Source organism: Filicampus tigris, chromosome 6 (genome assembly GCF_054856515.1).
Source record: "Filicampus tigris isolate MCC_2025a chromosome 6, RoL_Ftig_1.0, whole genome shotgun sequence".
Taxonomy (NCBI): domain Eukaryota; kingdom Metazoa; phylum Chordata; class Actinopteri; order Syngnathiformes; family Syngnathidae; genus Filicampus; species Filicampus tigris.
This window is the reverse complement of record NC_141222.1, coordinates 8,953,802-8,971,953: the sequence shown is the minus strand read 5'-3', so window position 1 is coordinate 8,971,953 and position 18,152 is coordinate 8,953,802. Positions and strand designations below refer to the sequence as shown.

The 18,152-nt window shown below is 40.2% G+C and overlaps 2 protein-coding genes across 5 annotated transcripts; both read right to left on the bottom strand.

Moving 5' to 3' along the window:
- Nucleotides 1-88: 88 nt before the first annotated feature.
- Nucleotides 89-7,086, bottom strand: LOC147145668 (Fc receptor-like protein 5). 2 transcript variants are annotated; one of them, XM_086034234.1, is made up of 11 exons: nucleotides 7,006-7,086; nucleotides 5,557-5,574; nucleotides 3,561-3,839; nucleotides 3,190-3,486; nucleotides 2,332-2,604; nucleotides 1,908-2,240; nucleotides 1,021-1,077; nucleotides 835-936; nucleotides 699-723; nucleotides 529-624; nucleotides 89-333 (listed from the first exon to the last, which is right to left on the bottom strand). In XM_086034234.1, exons 1-10 carry the CDS (start codon nucleotides 7,043-7,045, stop codon nucleotides 537-539), a joined length of 1,512 nt encoding a protein of 503 aa, XP_085890360.1. In that variant the 5' UTR covers nucleotides 7,046-7,086; the 3' UTR covers nucleotides 89-333; nucleotides 529-536. The 2 variants fall into 2 exon arrangements, with proteins under 2 accessions (XP_085890360.1, XP_085890361.1); XM_086034235.1 differs by having other exon boundaries at nucleotides 3,561-3,861; nucleotides 7,006-7,078.
- Nucleotides 7,087-7,166: 80 nt separating this feature from the next.
- Nucleotides 7,167-17,538, bottom strand: tmc8 (transmembrane channel-like 8). Of its 3 annotated transcripts, none has more exons than XM_086034231.1 (16): nucleotides 17,022-17,538; nucleotides 16,633-16,855; nucleotides 16,270-16,412; nucleotides 15,460-15,594; nucleotides 15,303-15,355; nucleotides 15,063-15,202; nucleotides 14,531-14,678; nucleotides 13,235-13,405; nucleotides 12,989-13,140; nucleotides 12,834-12,903; nucleotides 12,129-12,226; nucleotides 11,825-12,011; nucleotides 10,609-10,772; nucleotides 10,341-10,496; nucleotides 8,483-8,561; nucleotides 7,167-7,560 (listed from the first exon to the last, which is right to left on the bottom strand). In XM_086034231.1, the coding sequence occupies exons 1-16, from the start codon at nucleotides 17,056-17,058 to the stop codon at nucleotides 7,456-7,458; spliced, it is 2,061 nt and encodes a 686-aa protein (XP_085890357.1). In that variant the 5' UTR covers nucleotides 17,059-17,538; the 3' UTR covers nucleotides 7,167-7,455. The 3 variants fall into 3 exon arrangements, with proteins under 3 accessions (XP_085890357.1, XP_085890356.1, XP_085890359.1); XM_086034230.1 differs by having other exon boundaries at nucleotides 16,270-16,418; nucleotides 17,022-17,536; XM_086034233.1 differs by lacking the exon at nucleotides 15,460-15,594 and having other exon boundaries at nucleotides 16,270-16,418; nucleotides 17,022-17,537.
- Nucleotides 17,539-18,152: the final 614 nt, after the last annotated feature.

Sequence of the window (18,152 nt, the reverse complement as noted above, 5' to 3'; positions counted from 1 at the left end):
CAGACTGTCATGCTATTATTTACATACTGTGCATATCAGTGAAAGAGCAAAAATTCATGTTTGCTGAATGGAAAAAAAAACCACCTCATTTTTAAATTCACAATTTATTTGTCAGAGACTCCCAGTGTACAGTAAAGTTGGTCTTTTAAATGTGTCTTGAAGGGATTGCTTTAATGTCCTCATAAGCAATATGGGTGAACTGAAATTGTGTCAATTACAATAGCATCAGAACTGACCGCAGAAAATTTGGATGAAAAAAAAAAAATTGAAACAGTGAAAATATGCTTGAAGAGTCTGATGATAGGTGCACTCTCATACAGGGATCTCCATAATCTAGAACAGCAAAAATGAACAAATGTCATGATGTTGGCTCGTAGCTGATCTAGAGTTTCTATTCAAAGCAGAAAATATCATCTTTTAATTCTGGAGCCACAGTCAACGAATGTTACTCTACACAGGTAAATACTATTTATTTTCGTTTGTTTTTTGGGGTTTTTTCAGTTCAGTAGTTTTACTTTCTTGTGTTACCTGAGTGTTTATACTGCAGTCTGCTGAGCATGTATCAGCCTGTTGTCCTCCAAACGGAAGATAGGTATAGACAAAGGCAGTACATCAGAAGTGGCACTGGAAGGGAGAATCCTTTACAAACAACTTTGTTTTTGTCATCATAATACAGATGGCAAAGTATAATCACTTACATTGGGACCGAACTGGAACGAAGACCTGAGTAAGATTGGCGTAGGGGGAAAAAAAAAATCACATTGAATTCTGCAGCCATGGAAATGCCCTCTCGCTTTTACGAATACACGCAGACACATACATATACACACTCACCTTTTTTGTTGTCAATCATCGTGTACACGCAGTAGCTGCTGACTGCCAAAGTCAGGAGGAGAAAGCAGCAGAATATTATGGCAATGATCTCCGTGGTCACTTGTGTAGTAGAAAAAAATGAAAAGTTATCGAATTTGCATACATGGTAAAGCACCATTTAACTGACAAGTTTGAATAAAAACTTTTTACTTGGTGATGTTTCATGAGACGCTGCTTCCTGGGGTGTGTTTTCAAACATCCAGTCTGGTGAAGAATTGGAAAAAAAAAGTGCACAAATCTTACATAAAAGGATAATTAAATGTGTTTTGCATTCTATTAAAGGCATCATTTGGTATTTTTGAAATACAGTCCAGCATAGCTTGGGAGATGAAGTATTGATTTGCTATCTTCGTGCACCATTCGGTGGAATCTAAGTGTACTTGGTAATCCCACTAAATACACCATACACTTCAAATCTCATCTCTATCATTTAAAATTTGCAGAGAATTGACAATTTATCTTGTTATTTCGTCATTGTTGTCCAGTATTGTACAGATAGCATGTTCTTTATAACTTAATGGCGAAATCAACCCAGACATATTTTTTTTCAAGACTACATTCCCAGCAGGCCCACTAGTTAAAACACGTAACCTGACTAATATTGTGTTTGTGGAATATGAGTTAAGCTGCAAAATTCACCCCTTTTTGGCCATCTTAGGGGGCGGCCATTTTGTCATTTCAGTCGACTGAAAATGATCACGGCTCAGCTTCAGAAAACAGGTCAGCCGTGATTGGTCGTTACCTGAGCCCTGAGCAATCTGGTTGTGATGTCATTTTCAGTCAACAGAAGTGACAAAATGTCCGCCCCCAGAGATGGCTGAAAACGGGTGTATTAACTCTTATTCCACAAACGTAGCAATTTATCAGCATGCCTTGTTTCAACTAGTGGGCTTGCATAGAACATATTCTTGAAAAAAAATATGTTTGGGTTGACTCCCTCTTTAAATGGAAGATACAGTGCAGCGCTCCACTTCTGCATTTCTGACCTGGTATTCAGAACAATACATATCAACTTGCATAATTGAACTTTTCACCTTTGACTTGGATGAGGACAGCTCCACTCTCCAGCCAGGAACCGGACTCATCATATCTGTCCCTGGCCCTACACTGGTAAAAACCTGAGTCTTTGGGGTCCAGCTTGGCTAGGATAAGAGTACGTCTCCGGCCCATCAGGGCATACTGAGGACGGACCTGCTGCACCTCGGAATCCATTTGTGTTTCAGAAGGAAGTGTGGCGTTATTAAAAAGCCAAGAGATGAAAGGAAAAGACCCTCGACTGACATGACACGTCAGTCTGGCCGCAGCCAGTTTGGAGTCCGATCTGTAGAGATATTCAACTTCAACGTTTACGTCACCTCCAACTGGGACTGGATAAGCAGAGAATAATGAATTGTTAATAAAAAAAAACCCACACACAATAAGCAATTAGCAGAGTTCCTACACACGGGTAGCTCATACCCACTTCCAGTGTCAGAGGCTCACTCATCAACTCCTGCACCTCATTTTTCACCCAACATCGAGCCGCGCCCATATCTAGCCCAGGGACCACTGCTACAGTGAACCAGGCACTGACAGAGTCAGAAGCCCTAACGGAGGCCACCATCTTGTTGTCCACCGAAAGAGAGAAGTTGACAGGAGGAGTTCCTCTGGATGACCAGCAGGTCACGTTACCACGGTAACCCATTCCCTCTTTGAAGATGGAAAGAGAGATCTCTGGTTTCAAAAGATGGACTACAGTATGAATGAAGAGGGAAGAAAACGATGAGAGATGACAAGTAGAGTTAGACGACAGCAAAAAAAAACAAAAAACAAAAAAAAACAATTGATCCATTTGCTTTTACTTTGGAAAGTGACTGGACGATACTGCACTGTACTAATAAAACCTCATGGTGCATGTGTACAGCATTTCTAACGTGTCATCAAGGTAATTGTTTGGTACCTCATAAAGTGTTTCCCTCCACAAATTTAGAACAAGGCACAATCCAGTGAGACAAATGTTACTCTCCTTAAATCAACTTTTTTTAAAAACGTATTTATCTGTCTTCATTAATCCTATACGGAATTTTAAGAAGCAAGATTTTTTCTGCTCACGCCCATTTTTAAAATGTGAAATCCCCTTAAGTGTAGTCGAGATGAGCCAGACAGTACATCACACACATAAGCCTTTTTTTTTTTTAATCTTATCTTGTAAGCACATTACATTCCCAAACTTCTTTGTCATTTCTCTTGTGGTGAATGATGTTATACAAAACACTCAACACAACCAGATGCTCGATTTGTGCCCGTCAAAAGCGCAAGCATCAGGTCGCTCCTTACCTTTGACTACCACCTTGACTTCTGAGCTGCTGGAAAACCTTTGGACGTCCTGCACCCTGGACCATGCCATACATGAATAGTAGCCAGCATGCTCTGGAGTTGCCCTTTCCATCACAAGCTTATTCCCGTTGAGGTGGAGCCGAGGTGAGGTAGCGGAAGTAACTTGCTTTCTGTTGAAAAACCAGCTGTAGGAGAGGTGGGAGCCCTTTGCAGCGTCGCAGCTCAAAACCATTCTGGACCCCTCATATAAGACTGCTGGGAAGGGGTCAGAGTTCACCCTGGTGTTTGATGCTGGAACTGCAAGTGAGGTAGTTGAAGATTAGTGTGGACATCAACTTAAAAGAAAAAGAATCTTTTAGCTTGATACTCACTTACGACACTGAGTCTGATGCTGTTGCTCATTACCATGCTTCCTTCGGTCTTTGCCTCACAACGGTACAACCCTCCTGATACCACAGTCACCTTCAGCAAGAATGATGCAGGCTGCTCCCCTTGGATTTTTGTTCTCGCCTCAATCAGGAGGCCGTCCCTTCTCAGTTCATATGTGACCGGTGGAGAGGAGTCGGGCGCGATACAATGGAGAACCACTTGTGAACCAAGGTATGCCAGGCCAGGACCGTTCAGCACCGGGCGAGAAGTTATGGATCCACCTGAGGAAATCCATGACATGCACTGCAACTAGTTACTCACCTGAAACGGTTGGTAAAAGTGGGGGTGGGCTGTCATGTTTAATTATTAACAGAGCTGGGTGCTCCGCCTATGTGACGGCCCGGTCCGTCTATCAGTCACTGGCGGACGCCCTGGCTGACGATTGGCTGACGATTGATGGGAAAAATTTTAAACTAGATGGACTAAGCATAGACGGAAGTCCCTTTATTTAGTCCGCCATTTGTCAGTAGTCCACCATTAGTCTATTTTTTGAGCGCGGGTAGGATAATAGTGAGTTGTTGCTGCTTTTGGCGACATATTTGAGTGAGGGACCAGGCTGTGAACAGGCTTCCAAAGCGCTGTGAGTCACTATGGCCCATTCCCAAAGGCCACACTTGCACTCCTTGTGCCCCTCACTTGCGCGTTCCCGCCAAGGGTACACGTGTGTAGGGTGTCACAATTCTGCGAAGTGCTGTCGCCCCGCCCTCTTTGCGCCCTTGTTCCGCACTTCGTTTGAGCCCGCATCCATGGCCCCTAAACCGAAGCAATTACCCACAATTCATGGCGGATTTGACCCAAATAGCGGGAAACTGACGAATTTCATTGGAAATCCTGCACATGTGCCAAAAAAGCCTCAAGAGTAAATATCGAATTATCACAAAGTTGATCATTTCTATATGTGTAATTTAATCTATGTTTTAAAGTCACAGTTTAACCACTAAGTATTAAGTGTAGCTGCCTTACTTAACAACCTTCTGCGCAGGAGCCGCAAGTAGTCCCAATAATGGAGCCATAGGTCCCACCGACTGGAAGACCGAGCCTGAGTTTTACTTTACTACTACTTTACTGAAGTTTTAATATAATTTTAAAAAGCAAAATTGCCAAAACAAAAACCTGTGCCGCCATGCTCGCTGATGTAGGGGCATACCTCCATTACGTCACAATTCTGCAATTTTTGTACTCTTTTAACCTGCGCCCTCGAACCCTTCGTGCACTTCGACAACGTGTGCACTTCAGCGAGGATTGTAGGATGCAAATGTGGGCATTGGGATTGGGCCTATTTCTGTTCAAATATCGTCCAGCGCGGGGGGGGGGCGGTGGTGCTTGTGAAAGTTTAGTCGGAATCGCCGACAGAGAGGTGCACCGGCGAACAGTATAGACAATTTATTTGAGCCCCGGAAAAAAGGCGAAAGACGGACGACGGAAGGGTACCCACGTTGCCGACGGATGACGAAGAACGGACGCTCATTTTGTAGTAAAACGCCCATCTCTGATTATTAAGAATTTGGTCAATTGTGTGGAATTGACTAACTGAAAGAAATGATTTCAAATTGAGCAGACTACTTGACTTCAGCCAGCAGGGGCGCTGTTGATTTAGTCTAAACTTTTGTGTGATCTAAAACAGTAAGAACAGAACAGAATAGAACTTCATCATCACTGTCACAAGAACATTGAAAATCAGTTAGGTATCTCACAATTTTCAGCACTGGGTAAATTTTTTTTTTTTTTAAAGTTGAGCACGCAGTTATCAGAAAGACACTTTTTTTTCTTTTTACAGAAAACACAGCTATACAGACATTCAGGTTAATATTATATAGGTATATGTAATATAGTATTAGTAGTATTGTATAGACCAATATCCTAAACTAACTGGAGAACAGTATGGATGTGGCAAACGTACTGTATATCAAACAGGTCAACATTTGGATAATCACTTACTTGTCATATTTCCCCAGGCTGAAAAATAGAATGGTATAATATTAGTCCTTGAAGGAATTTTTATTTGTAGTGGCAAAGTTTGTTTTCTATATCATTCGTTGTAAAGGGTTTACGTGACATACATTTTTGTTATTAGTTTTTTCTTAAAATCTTAATGTTTGTGCAGAACGTTGGTTCTCCCTGTGTAGTTCAATATCGATCTCAAACAAATTGCTATAGTTTCTTCCTAATTAAAGGAAAATGAAGACAGTAGAACCACATTAAGCAAGTGACCGTTTTCATGCAGTGGCGAAAACAAAAAATCTTTCTGCTGATGGAAAGCAAGGAATAGTCCAATGACTTGCAAAAGGAATGAAAACACCGGACATTTCACACTGCTAAAAATTGTGGGCATCCCATACCATTGAAACTATGGCTGCAAAAACTGATGGAGTGGCCATCATCATCTCATGACCACAACACTATTGAGAACCTTTGGAGCAGAAGTCAACCCAAACATATTTTTTCAAGAATATGTTCCCAGTAGGCCCACTAGTTGAAACACGGCATTCTGATTCATTTCGGGTTTGCAGAATATAAGTTAAGCATCAAAATGCACTCGTTTTAGCCATCTCTGGGGGAGGCCATTTTGTCTTCTGTCGACTGAAAATGACATCACAACAAGTGATCACAACGACCAATCGCGGCTGACCTCTTTTCTGAATCTGAGCCGTGTTTGGTCATTGTGAGCACTTGTGATGTCATTTTCTGTCGACAGAACACAAAATGGCCGCCCCCAGAGAGGGCTAAAAACCAGTGGATTAACACTTATTCCACAAACGCAATATTTTTCAGAATGCCCTGTTTCCAGTAGTGGGCTTTCATAGAACATATTCTTGAAAAAAAATGTTTGCGTTGCTGATGGGCTGCAGTAGACTTCCAAACAGCAACTATGGGAGTCAATTCTTGCATCGTGAAATGAGATGCGGGCAGACACTATGCGTGGGCTCATAAGTTCAATCGATGACAGAGTTGTTAAGGTGATATCGACGAGACACTCCCATGTTAATATTTAACTTGATTGGCAATTGGTCAAAATGATATTTTAAAAAAAAGAAATATGTAATGCAAAATATTTGAGTTTTTTATAACCTATGTACAGTGTATATATTTTTGTGGAAAATGTTGAGCATGGTAATTTGAAACATGGTATTTTTAGTAATGTTACTTTGGTTTTGTTCAATAGACTACCAATTATTTTGGAAGCCAAACGAGCCTCGAGAGGAAAAGCGGTTTGGATAGTGGAAGGAAATAATTATTTAGTATCAAACATTTTTGTATTCATTGCGAATTTCATTGATTTTTATTTATAGATTTTACAAAAATGAACTAAAAATGCATATAGCAAAATAATTTGAAACACGGTGTGTTTCATTTTCCTTTTCAAACGAAATTGTTTGTTTCACTCACCCAGAAGTGGCAGCAAAAAAAGTGCGTGTAAAGTCCTCATAACACTGCCCCAAATTCACCACTACACATTTTTTTCTCTGTTTTCATGTGCTTGCGTAAATTCTATGAATCCTACTGCAGTTATACGCATGTTAGAAATAGATAACAACTTAGACGTCATATTTGGCTTCATGGATGGCTTTACTGATAGGTACTTTGAACGTTAATGAGGCTTACAAAAGCACAAGCAAATGAAAATGTTTCTACAGTATTTAACTGAACATATCTAAACCTACATTAGAAGCACAATTAGTACAGTATAACCATAAAAAAAAACAATGAAAAAGGGTGTTACATTGGTTTTTACATTGAATTGATCAAGAACGTGTTGAGAGTATTATGTAATACTGAAATGCGGAGTGGGTTAGTGACATGTTCTGGTTTCAGTAGAAGGAAGGCCAATAGTCCAGTTCATGTGTGTTGAGTGGGCATTCTTCTAGCATGCAGAGAGAGCATGTTCTTACGTCGGAGCACCGTCGCATGCTTTTTCACCAGGAAACGCTTATCTGAACTGCTCTGTGAAGACGAGGAAAAAAAAACCCCAGTATATTATTCAGAAATAAAATCTGTTGCAGTTGTCTACAAAAACATGCAGTACTGTGCAGAGGTCTGGCTTTCTGCTTAAAAAGCCTTTTTGTCACAGCAGTCCCTTTTGATGTAGTAAATAGCGGGAAAGACATTATTTCGGTTTCCATTCTATTCAGACAGGTTCCTGCAGCTTTAACATTGGTGTTTTCTACCAGTTTTTTTCTTTCTTCCAGCTAATAAATAACTTTGCAATGCACCATTTTAGTAATTGTTCATTTGTTCATATTTTTATACAACAATAACTAAAGCACAGTGTTCCCCTGCATATTCCATGGTTCACTATCCGCAAATTGACCTACTTGCAGATTTTTGGGGAAACGAACGTGTGTTATTTGTTGAAAAACTTCCCTACTTGCTGTTTTTGACTAAAGCCACGTCTAATATGAAATCTTGTTGCCTAAGAACTTTGTTAAAGTGAGTTGAGGAGCTCCATTTAGTCATGCCGTAACCCTGTCTAATACAAAAGTAGTGCTTTGCCACCAGCTTGCAGAATCTATGGGCAAATATAAACCAATTAGTTGTGTGGATTTTCGTTATTAGGATTCGGTCCCTATCCCTTTGGCGGCACTGCATATACAATATGTCTAACCCTATCCATCTTCATTCATAGCAAATTTGCATCAACAGAGTGATTTTCCAGTCAATAAAACACAAATAACACAAAGACAAAACAAGTGACTAATAGAAGTAGAATGAGACAACAAAGTAAGTCAAGACAAAGTGTGTTTTCTGGCTGCATTCTCATAAGCACACTTAGAAATATTCATATGGCATCATTGCAGAATCTCTAAAACAACAAATGTACTTTTGCACAATACTGTCCCGTCCATCGACAGGCCTTTTGACTTACCATAACCAGCATATCTTTGAGTCTCTCAATTGTCTTTTGATTGGCTCGTCCTCGTGACACATACGAGGTTAAGATAACACTGAGGGGAAAAAAATGTCACACTTCACTTTCAGGCACTGCCAGCAGATCTGATCAAGTAACTGGATGAGTTCAATAATGACATTTACTGTTAAAGTGTTTGCAATTGTGAACATAACTATAAACGGTTATCTTTGGCTATTTGTTTTTGGATGTGATTCTCTCATTATACCCGTCAGTTACATATAATTGATCCCCACATACTCATGGTTCGCCACCCACGGATTTGCATATTTGCAGATTTTTTTCAATATTTTTAAATTATTTTTAGTTTTTTCCCCATTTCCCCTTGTTTTTTCCATTGAAAATCTATTTGAATGTTTATCAACATTTTTGGAAGATTTTTTGTGGTTAAATGTATTCATATTTTTCCATAATGCATTTCAGTGGGCATCAATTACTATATGTGGATTTTTGCTATTCGAGGGCGGGCCCGGTCCCTATCCCCCGTGAACCACAGGGGTAGACTGTATTAATGAAAGGTAAATATTTTGTCTGTCAGAATGGATTTTTAATTCTACCATACAATAGAGTTGTCATACTTAGAGCTGGGCATACCGCCTTTGTGACCGACTGGTTCACCTATCCGCCTATGACGGACGCCCATTTTGTAGGCGATAAACGATGGACGCGAAACTTAAAAAAAATAGTCGGGACTAAGCAGAGTCGGAAGCCCATTTTTTGCCGTCGATGTAATTGTCTATTTTCTCGCCCCCCCCATCCCTATGCTGACACTGAATTATCTTGTTGTTAACTGACGATCTTTCACGGACCTGACTGAGGCATTGTAGATACGCTGTTGGCATTCAAGCAGGAGTAAAGAAAAGCTATCTACATGCTCGCAGTTGTCCCACGTTTTTATTTGTTTAATTAAATAACAGGTCACACGGCATGCGTGTCAAGAAGTAGTCAAAGAAGAAGAAGAACGGAGATGGAGGAGTCAAACGCAGGAGAACTCAAAAAGATCATCAAGCATCTGTGAAAAGAGGTGATCCTGTAAAAAGTAAGCCATTTTAAACTTATAAACTTTTGGGTGTTTTAAGTTTGAAACTAAAATAAGTGCATGTGATGCTTTGTAAAGCTCTTTGGGCAGAATGATGTTGATGCACAAAATAACCTCATTATACTGCACACTATCTGTTCATATATGACATAATTTTTGGGGGCGTGGGGGGTGGGGGATATTAGATGGCTAGACGGATCAATATTAACGCTAACAGAAGCCCATTTAAAATCATAGGCGGACCAGCCCATCGCCGTGTACTATTTTTTCCGGCTGGACAAAATGGCGGTAAAACGGGACGGCAGAAGGATACCCCGGCTGTAGACGAAAGGCAATAAACGGACCACAATTTTTGTAGAATGCCAAGCTCTGGTCAAGCTCTTCTTCATTTCATGTTCAATGCAAAGTTACAAGACAAAAATCTCATGTTTGGGGTGCACAATTTTGTGCGGATTTGATGTTTAATTCAACTTAACTAACTTTTATTCATCACAATCATCCTCAGTTTCTTAATAAAGTGTTCTAAATTCACTTTGTACATGTAAGCATGTCTACTGTACAGTAGTTATGTTTTTAAAAAGTTGACAAACACATCCATTCATTTAAAACATTATTGGGTTTCAAAGAAGAACAGCTTGGAAGTAAAACAGCCAGAAATTGTATTACTTTGTGTACTGCTTTCTGAAGTTGCTTTTAGGCATTTAAATAAATAGGCCACATATACAGAGCAGAACCCTTTGATCGTGGTTCAAACTATTGAGGAAGTGGGTGACTTACAGCTCAGCAAGTATGAGCGGGAGTGCAAAGGCCTCAGAGGTCAGGTAGTGGATAACGGTTTGTGCGAGGGTTGGAAGACTTTCCACACACACTCCCGTCACATTAACAACACTTTGTCCATTTCCAAATGGGCCACAGGGGGAATGTTGAAGGAATCTGACACACAAGGGAACAGCACAACATGAAATTGATCAGGAGAGTACAAATATTGTATAAGAATAAGCCTCAAAATCAAGTCAGTTTCTTTTGAAGTGAACAGACGGAGTACATGTTTTTTTCCACTGGAAGAGGTGTTTGTTGCTGGAAGAGGGTGAAGCCCAGCGTGGTGGCAGCCATGACAAAGCCGAGCAGCAACATGAAGTGGAATAAAACGGAGGAGTTGGAGGCTCGAAACATCCTCTGCTCTGCCACACAGCACCGCAAGACTGTGAACTGACATCACAGGGATGAAGATGTCAACATTCGTCTTAAACATAATTCATCAAAACTATTGTATTCCTCCATGGAGAGTTCCTTTTTTTTTTTTTAACAATTATTAGGTTAACAGTGGCACGTGTCATTTCCTAATGGTAGATATATACCCCCCCACACACATACATACATACATACATATGCACATGTACATATATATACATACATACATATATATACATACATACATACATCCATATACAATACAATACAATACAATTTTATTTGTATAGTGCATTTCACAACAGCTAGATCAATAAATTAACATAAAACACTATACAACAGACACCAGAAAAGAGACGACATTTCAGGTCTCAGGTCGGATCAAAAGCCAGATACATGCATATATGACATATATACAGTACATATACATACATACATACATACAGACATATACATATATACATACAGACATATACATATATACATACAGACATATACATATATACATACAGACATATATATATATATATATATATATATACACACACATATACACATACATACATATATATATATATATATATACACATACTGGATATATATGTAGAGTTGGGCATCGCCTATTTCCCGTCTGCATATTTAATCGACCCACGAGGTCCCAGTCGGTCCGAGTGGGCCAAACGACATTGAGAACGGACTTAACCTGTACCACATCATTCGCGGCCGAGTGAGGGAAAAAATATAAACTCAAACAGCGTTGTTACCTTGCGGTCCCACAAACGCAATGACATGTGTCCCATATTGTTTTTATTTCACAGATCACGACTCTGTGCGTGTGTATTTGCCTGTTGCTTTTGTTTGATATTTTTTCTTTGTTTGGCGGCGTGTCTGCTCGTGCGGCGCCCGCTTATGACGTGAAGATTACGGTCTCGAGCTGACAAGCGATGGACCTGGACCACGTGGTCGATTAAATATGCAGGACGGAACGCGGTGGTGGTTAGACGATGCCCAGCTCTGTTTATATGATGTATTTCCTAATGGTAGATTGTAGATTAGTAATTTTAGCCAACCTTCTTGATGTAGAACGTCAGTATCAGCGTGACAGTTCCTATCAGAGGCAGCAGAGGGCAGAAATAGACGCCCACCCAAGACACAGTTTGTCCATAGACCAGGTCCAGCACATTGAAGGGGACCAAAAAATGTTGCTTCCCTGATACCCGGCCTAGTAATGATGAGTTGAACTTCTCCTGCACCAGCCTGATAGTCAATACAGAGAATGCCGGGATAAACCAGGTTGCTTGGTACAATTGATCTTTAAATTCATAATGCAATCATACGTAAAAAATAGAATAACATAAAATAAAACAAACCCACTTCCTGGGATAGTTCACGAGGAAGGCATTGCAGAAAGTGGCAAGGAAGTTAAAGATACAGAGCTTGTACATCTCTCTTCCAAATTGATTTTCAGCGCACTATAAAACAGAAAGTGAAAGGTCCAAGGTTAAATGGCAGTTTTCTTTATATGCAATGTGGAAAAGAAGGTGCACCAAGTCAAATTATTTATGTAAGCTATAATTACAAAAGAGTCTAAAAGGGCTTTACTAGCTCACGGTTGACAATTAGACATCCCCTGAACTAAAATCCCCAAGAGGCTGAGGCTGAAAAACTCACAAACCCATAGAGGGGAAAAAAGAAGAAACATTGAGAAGGGACCACTTTGGTCGGCTCTCATGCTGAGTCGGGGTCCCCCAATATCACTGGCGGAGTTAGGATTTTTTCCTTGGTCCATAGTGGGGCCAAGGATATCTCAGTGTGGCTACACAGTTTTTTTTTTCAAAATTCATCAGAGAACCCTGATAAAATTTCATTTTTGTTCCTGACGGGGGGAAATGTACAAAAGAATTCACAGAAAAAAAGAAAAAAGATCTGAAATTACCAAAATATAAATAATCTGGTCTGGCACCTGGGCCCCGGAGGGTCCAAGCATTTTTCAGGGGGGTGCAGTGCACCAGCGACCCCCACCCCCCACCATGCATGAATGAGCAAAAGTGCTGGTCATGAAAGTAAAACATGTCTTACTTGCTCATGTGTTGTTGTGTAGACAAAAAATAAGTATATCCCCAGCGAGGCAAGCTTCAAAAAGATACTCCTGAAGAAAGACAATCTGAGCTCAGCTGTGTGTGCAGACACAAAAGCCTTTCCTTATACTGTGCGCAGTATGCTGTGCTTCTTACCTCACCAACGTGATATTGACCTGAATGGTGAAGGAGTAGTCCTCATAAAAGGAAATCTTTCGGAAGATGTGAGGGAGGAAAAGGTTAACAAAGGTGATGGTGATCGGCGGGAGGTACTGGAGGAGGAGCCTGACCAACCAGTAGTCATTGTTCTGGAGAACACGTGGAGATTCGGTTGCGTCACAAAGAGAAGAGAATGATTTTCAAGTCAAATCCAGCATATTACTGTCCGTGAAGTCCAACTACCTTTCCGATAGACTGCGATGTTTCAGTTGCAAAATAGATGAGGTAGAAAGCTCCACCCAGTAGAGACAGAACAAGCAGGTTGAGGATGAGCCGGAGCAGGTAGAGACGCACCCGCTGACACACTGTCCTCCTTGCCTCATACTGGGAGAAACGCTGTTCCTCCAAGTATAGCTGAGAAGATAAAGAACGTGTGTAACACCCCTCATACTATTGATTTGATTAGAATTATTACTTGGGCTTGGGTTTAATTCACTCGATTTACTCATATATAATTGAAGACTCCAAATAGTCCGTCGGTGTGAACGCGAGTGTGAATGGTTGTTCGGTTATTTGTGTCCTGCGATCGGCTGGCGACCAATGCAGGGTGTACCCTGCCTCTTCCAAAGACAGCTGGGATAGGCTCCAGCACGCCCGCGACCCCGATGGGATAAGCAGTACAGAGATTAGATGGATGGAATAAATTAACAATACCCCCGAAAATGAATTAAAAACACATGTTTTTAATCAAGAAAAATACCATTGTATAAAAACATAACTGAACATAAATACCATTGTATTGGATAAAAACATAATCGAACATAATCAAAGAGATTGTAAATGAACTAATTCTATCAAGTGGAATTACTGTACATTGGGAAAGCTGGAAGTCACAGCAACAGTGCACCTGAGCTGGGTGCTTTGAAGGGGCGTGGCTTAGTTAGGTATTCTCATTGTGTGAGGGTCTGGATGTGAGTTTCGGTGAATGTAACTCAAATTTTGGCTTGCAACACAAAGCCAAAAAATGAGTGCAATGCTACAATAATAAACGCAAATCCAGATTTTTTTTTTTTTACCACCAATATGGAATGACTTTTTAGCCTTAGCGACGCGGTTAGCCACCAGTTATGACGGTCTCAAGGCACTTCGCTTTGTTGACAAATCAGTTTTGAAGTCTGCATTAACTCTGTGCATATTGTGCAGAGCGGGCTTCCTTTGTGTGTGCAGATCACACAAGTCTGATATTATGGATTCTGAATTACTGTTGGACAAGAGGTCCTGGCACACAATCGCTGTTCAAGATCACCCCACTATGGTCAGGGCAATCATGTCACACTACTTCACTAGATGCCTTCTTCCACAGTTTTGTTTATATATAAATATTTGAAAATGTTGAATGAAGACTTCACAGTTTCCATTAGTTGATGGTTGAAATGAAGATATTCCCTTCAAAATTTGAAGACCCCACTTTAAAATGGTGGTAATGGCAATAGGACATATGGCATCATGCATGATGGGTCTGTGTACGTGTCCATTCACCTTGAGATCATTCCTCAGGAAGCTGCGGTTGAGCGTGGCTGCATCAGCCTCCTTGATGGTGAAATCCCAGCCGCAAAAGATTTTAAAGCTCACATTCATCCTGGAACGCTTTCCCAGCATCCATGTGTGCTTGTAGCCGACAGTTGTCCTTGTTATACGTTTGAAAAAAAAAAAAAAAGAAGGAAAAAGACAAATCAACACCGGTTCAAATAAAGGGGGAAGATATTTTGTGAACATTCGCTTTAAGTTGATTTCTGCCATGTTTAAAAGACTCATCACAGAGAGAACGGCACTTATAGTTATATCATGTGTCGCATTGCAGTATCTCAGAGAAGATATTGTCATTCAACACAGTAAATTAGCAATGGCACTCGTGCTAACAGAACTTGAAAGGTGTTCATCAATATTGAAAACTGAAGTGCTGCTCTTGTTCCAGTGTCACCCGTGCAAAAAGAAAAATAAATGACGCTTATTCCAAGCCAGCGTATCAAAATCAATCTTACTGACACAGATTTTTTGTTGGACCACTGACCTACGGATCTCCACGATTATAGTGAGAAGGAGGATTGCAATGATGCCTATGAGGTACAGCAGTGGAGTATTCAAGCAGGCATAATTGAGTGAACCACGTGTATAGAAACCATAGAAGACAGGAGAACGATCCAGGTAGCCCTAAGCAGATGACATAAAAGAGTTACTGTAAAAAAAAAAAAAAAGAAAAAAAAAAAAGAACATAAAAACATATCATGCACACAAACACATAGAATATTACCGATCCCAAAAAGAAATCCAGAACCGAGTCATTGCCTCCAAACCTTAATGGGTCTGTGAATTGACACACAACAAACACTGATTTGTGAATCTACAAAGTCTGTCAGTTGTGGTTCATTTCCTCCTGTCATATTACTCTTTTCGGCTAACTCACTCACCATTTTTGTTGCTTCTACCAAAAAATGTTGTAGGCCCCAGAATAAAAGCGCATATGAGAGCACAGTGTATTAGATTCAAGTATACCAGGTATCTGAGGAATACAAAATAGGCATTTACGCCTACACCAAACCGGCCTGAAACAGATCAGTCAATGTGAGGGTTATTCTATTATAAAATATCATCATCATCATCATCCATATATTGTCTGAACCAGTGGTGGAAAGTCAGGGTAAGCAAGCCCCTCTTTACTGGCCTAAACACTATCATAAAGACGCAATGACCTACATTTTTAACCTAAATTATATATATTGCATGAAATTGTATTCATTTATTCTCAACATTACATTCTCTTCATTTCATAGTGTTTCTCTTTGTTGCTTTGCTAACAGTACTGTATGTGGAAGTTGGATTTTGTTTTTTGGCCAATAAGATTTCAAACCTCTATGTGCTCCCACGTCAATCTGCGCAAGACCTTCAGAATCAGTAGTGCTGGCTGCTGACCTTTAACTATAGGTCCGAGACCATTTCTTTAATAAATCATTTTAAATAAATATAAACATGAAGAAATTTGGGAGGGGGGGCTGAAGGGAGTCTAGAAATATTTCTGACGAGGCTATAGTTCAGTTATAGTAGCACCATGTATCCAGATGATATACAGTACTATACATGGGACAATTTCATGCTGTTATATTGTGTTTTAGTATATTATTGATGATTTTTATGTTGTATTCTGAGGTAGTTTAGTCCCCACTGAAGGTCCAGGTACCAAATGAACCGCCCGCCACTGGTCTGAACAATCTATTCAATACCTTCAATGACATGTAACGTGTGCTGCCATGGTAACAGTCGTGAAATAACTCCTCCCAACTTGGACCACACCCTCTTGGTGTTGGTAATTTGACTCAGCCTCCATGACTCACAGAAACCAATGTTGCTGGTTTGCATCTTCCTTCTGTTCCTGAGAAACCCCACAGGTTGTAAAAATAAATAAATAAATTACTAAAACTGAAGAGCATGTTTACCTGCCGATTTTGGAGCATTGTACATTAGGCTTAAAAACACAATTACAAACAAACAGTTATTGCAGCAATTGTAATCATGTACATTTGCAGTGCAAAGTGAAGAAATAAAAAGAGGAAGCATTCAGCTTCATGTATGGTCAACCTGCCCACCTGGCATGTCTTTTCCCTTGAAAGCACATAGTAAGATTCCTGAATGGCTGTGTAGAAATCTTGTCTCTGGGTCCTTTGGACATGTGTCCGAGCCCCAAATCAGCCTCTGAAGCATCCTGTCTGATCTGCTCAGGCCGTAAAACCTGGATGCTTGGCAGCTGGTCATATATTTCTGTATGATACTGGCAGGAGTCTGACGACGGGGTGGAACAATTGCTTTCTTCTGCAGCCAAAATAACATTAAAAAATATTATTAAAATTAGAGAGCTGTAATTTTGTTTTGACTGTTTAAAATGTTTTAATCTAAGTGTCAGTTAAAAAAAATCCTCTAGCCTCCCATACACAGATAACAGATTTACAGATATATTTGGAATATAATGTTGTGTTACCTGATAAGAGTCTTGTGAAGTTGGCATTAGTCTCCATTTTATCTCAATGAATTAGCTTGTCAATAAACAAAATGTAAAAACTCTCAATGTCCGTCCCGCAAAAATATTCACACAGAAAACATTTTCTTCTCAGCAGCCACCTTGCCTTAACAAAAGTTAGTTCCGCAGTATCAATCAAAATATCCAGTTTTGGACCGTCGAATCATATTCCAAGTGCCTCACTGCCTGATCTAGAGTTAGCATTGGTCTTCAAAGTCGCGTTTGAACAACTGACATTATATTCAGTGGAGAAGACGTCAGATGTGCACTATATTTGACCGAAAAATACACTTCGACTCTACGGTTGACAGGAAATCACATGACAGGATGCAGGAACATGAGTACAGCGGTAATTTGTCAACACGACAATTTGCTGAGAAACATCGACCACGACCACAATCTTAATGAATTAATCCCTTCTCTAAAGAGACTCAAAAGCTTCACGGCGTCTAAAGCTCCGCAAAAGTAAAACTACGTTGTTGTTGTCATCACCAATAATCATCATCATCATCATCATCATCTTCATCATCATCATCATCATCATCATCATCATCATCATCATCATCGTCATCATCATCATCATCATCATTATTGGATTTCCAAGAATAAGTAGATGCAAAACAAATAATTTGTTTTATTCTTAGGAAAAGATTGATTTTTTTTAATTTTACTTTTTAAAAAAATATTTGTTGAATAAATTGTAAGCCACAAACACACAGGAGAAAAATAATAAAAATCAAACAGCAAATTTAACAAAATAAATAAACCATTACGTTTCAGCGCGTGACGGCCGCACTCCGTCGCCGACTACGTTTCGGCTCAAGACAGCCGGTCGACGACAACTTTTTAGCACATGACGGCCGCACGGCAAATTCAGATCACTCGACCCCCCACCCCCCGATCCCACCGTGCTCCGCCAGATTTAACAGGGAACGCAGTCATAACAGGGTCGCTCCACCCAGAGTGAATAATATTGACAAACTTAAGTGGATGGGATCTGTACAGCCAAAAAAAGAGCGTATATCTGCGCGCCTTTTCTGACTTGAGAACATGGGACATTATGCCCCTAAATGTAAACATTTGCCAGAAATG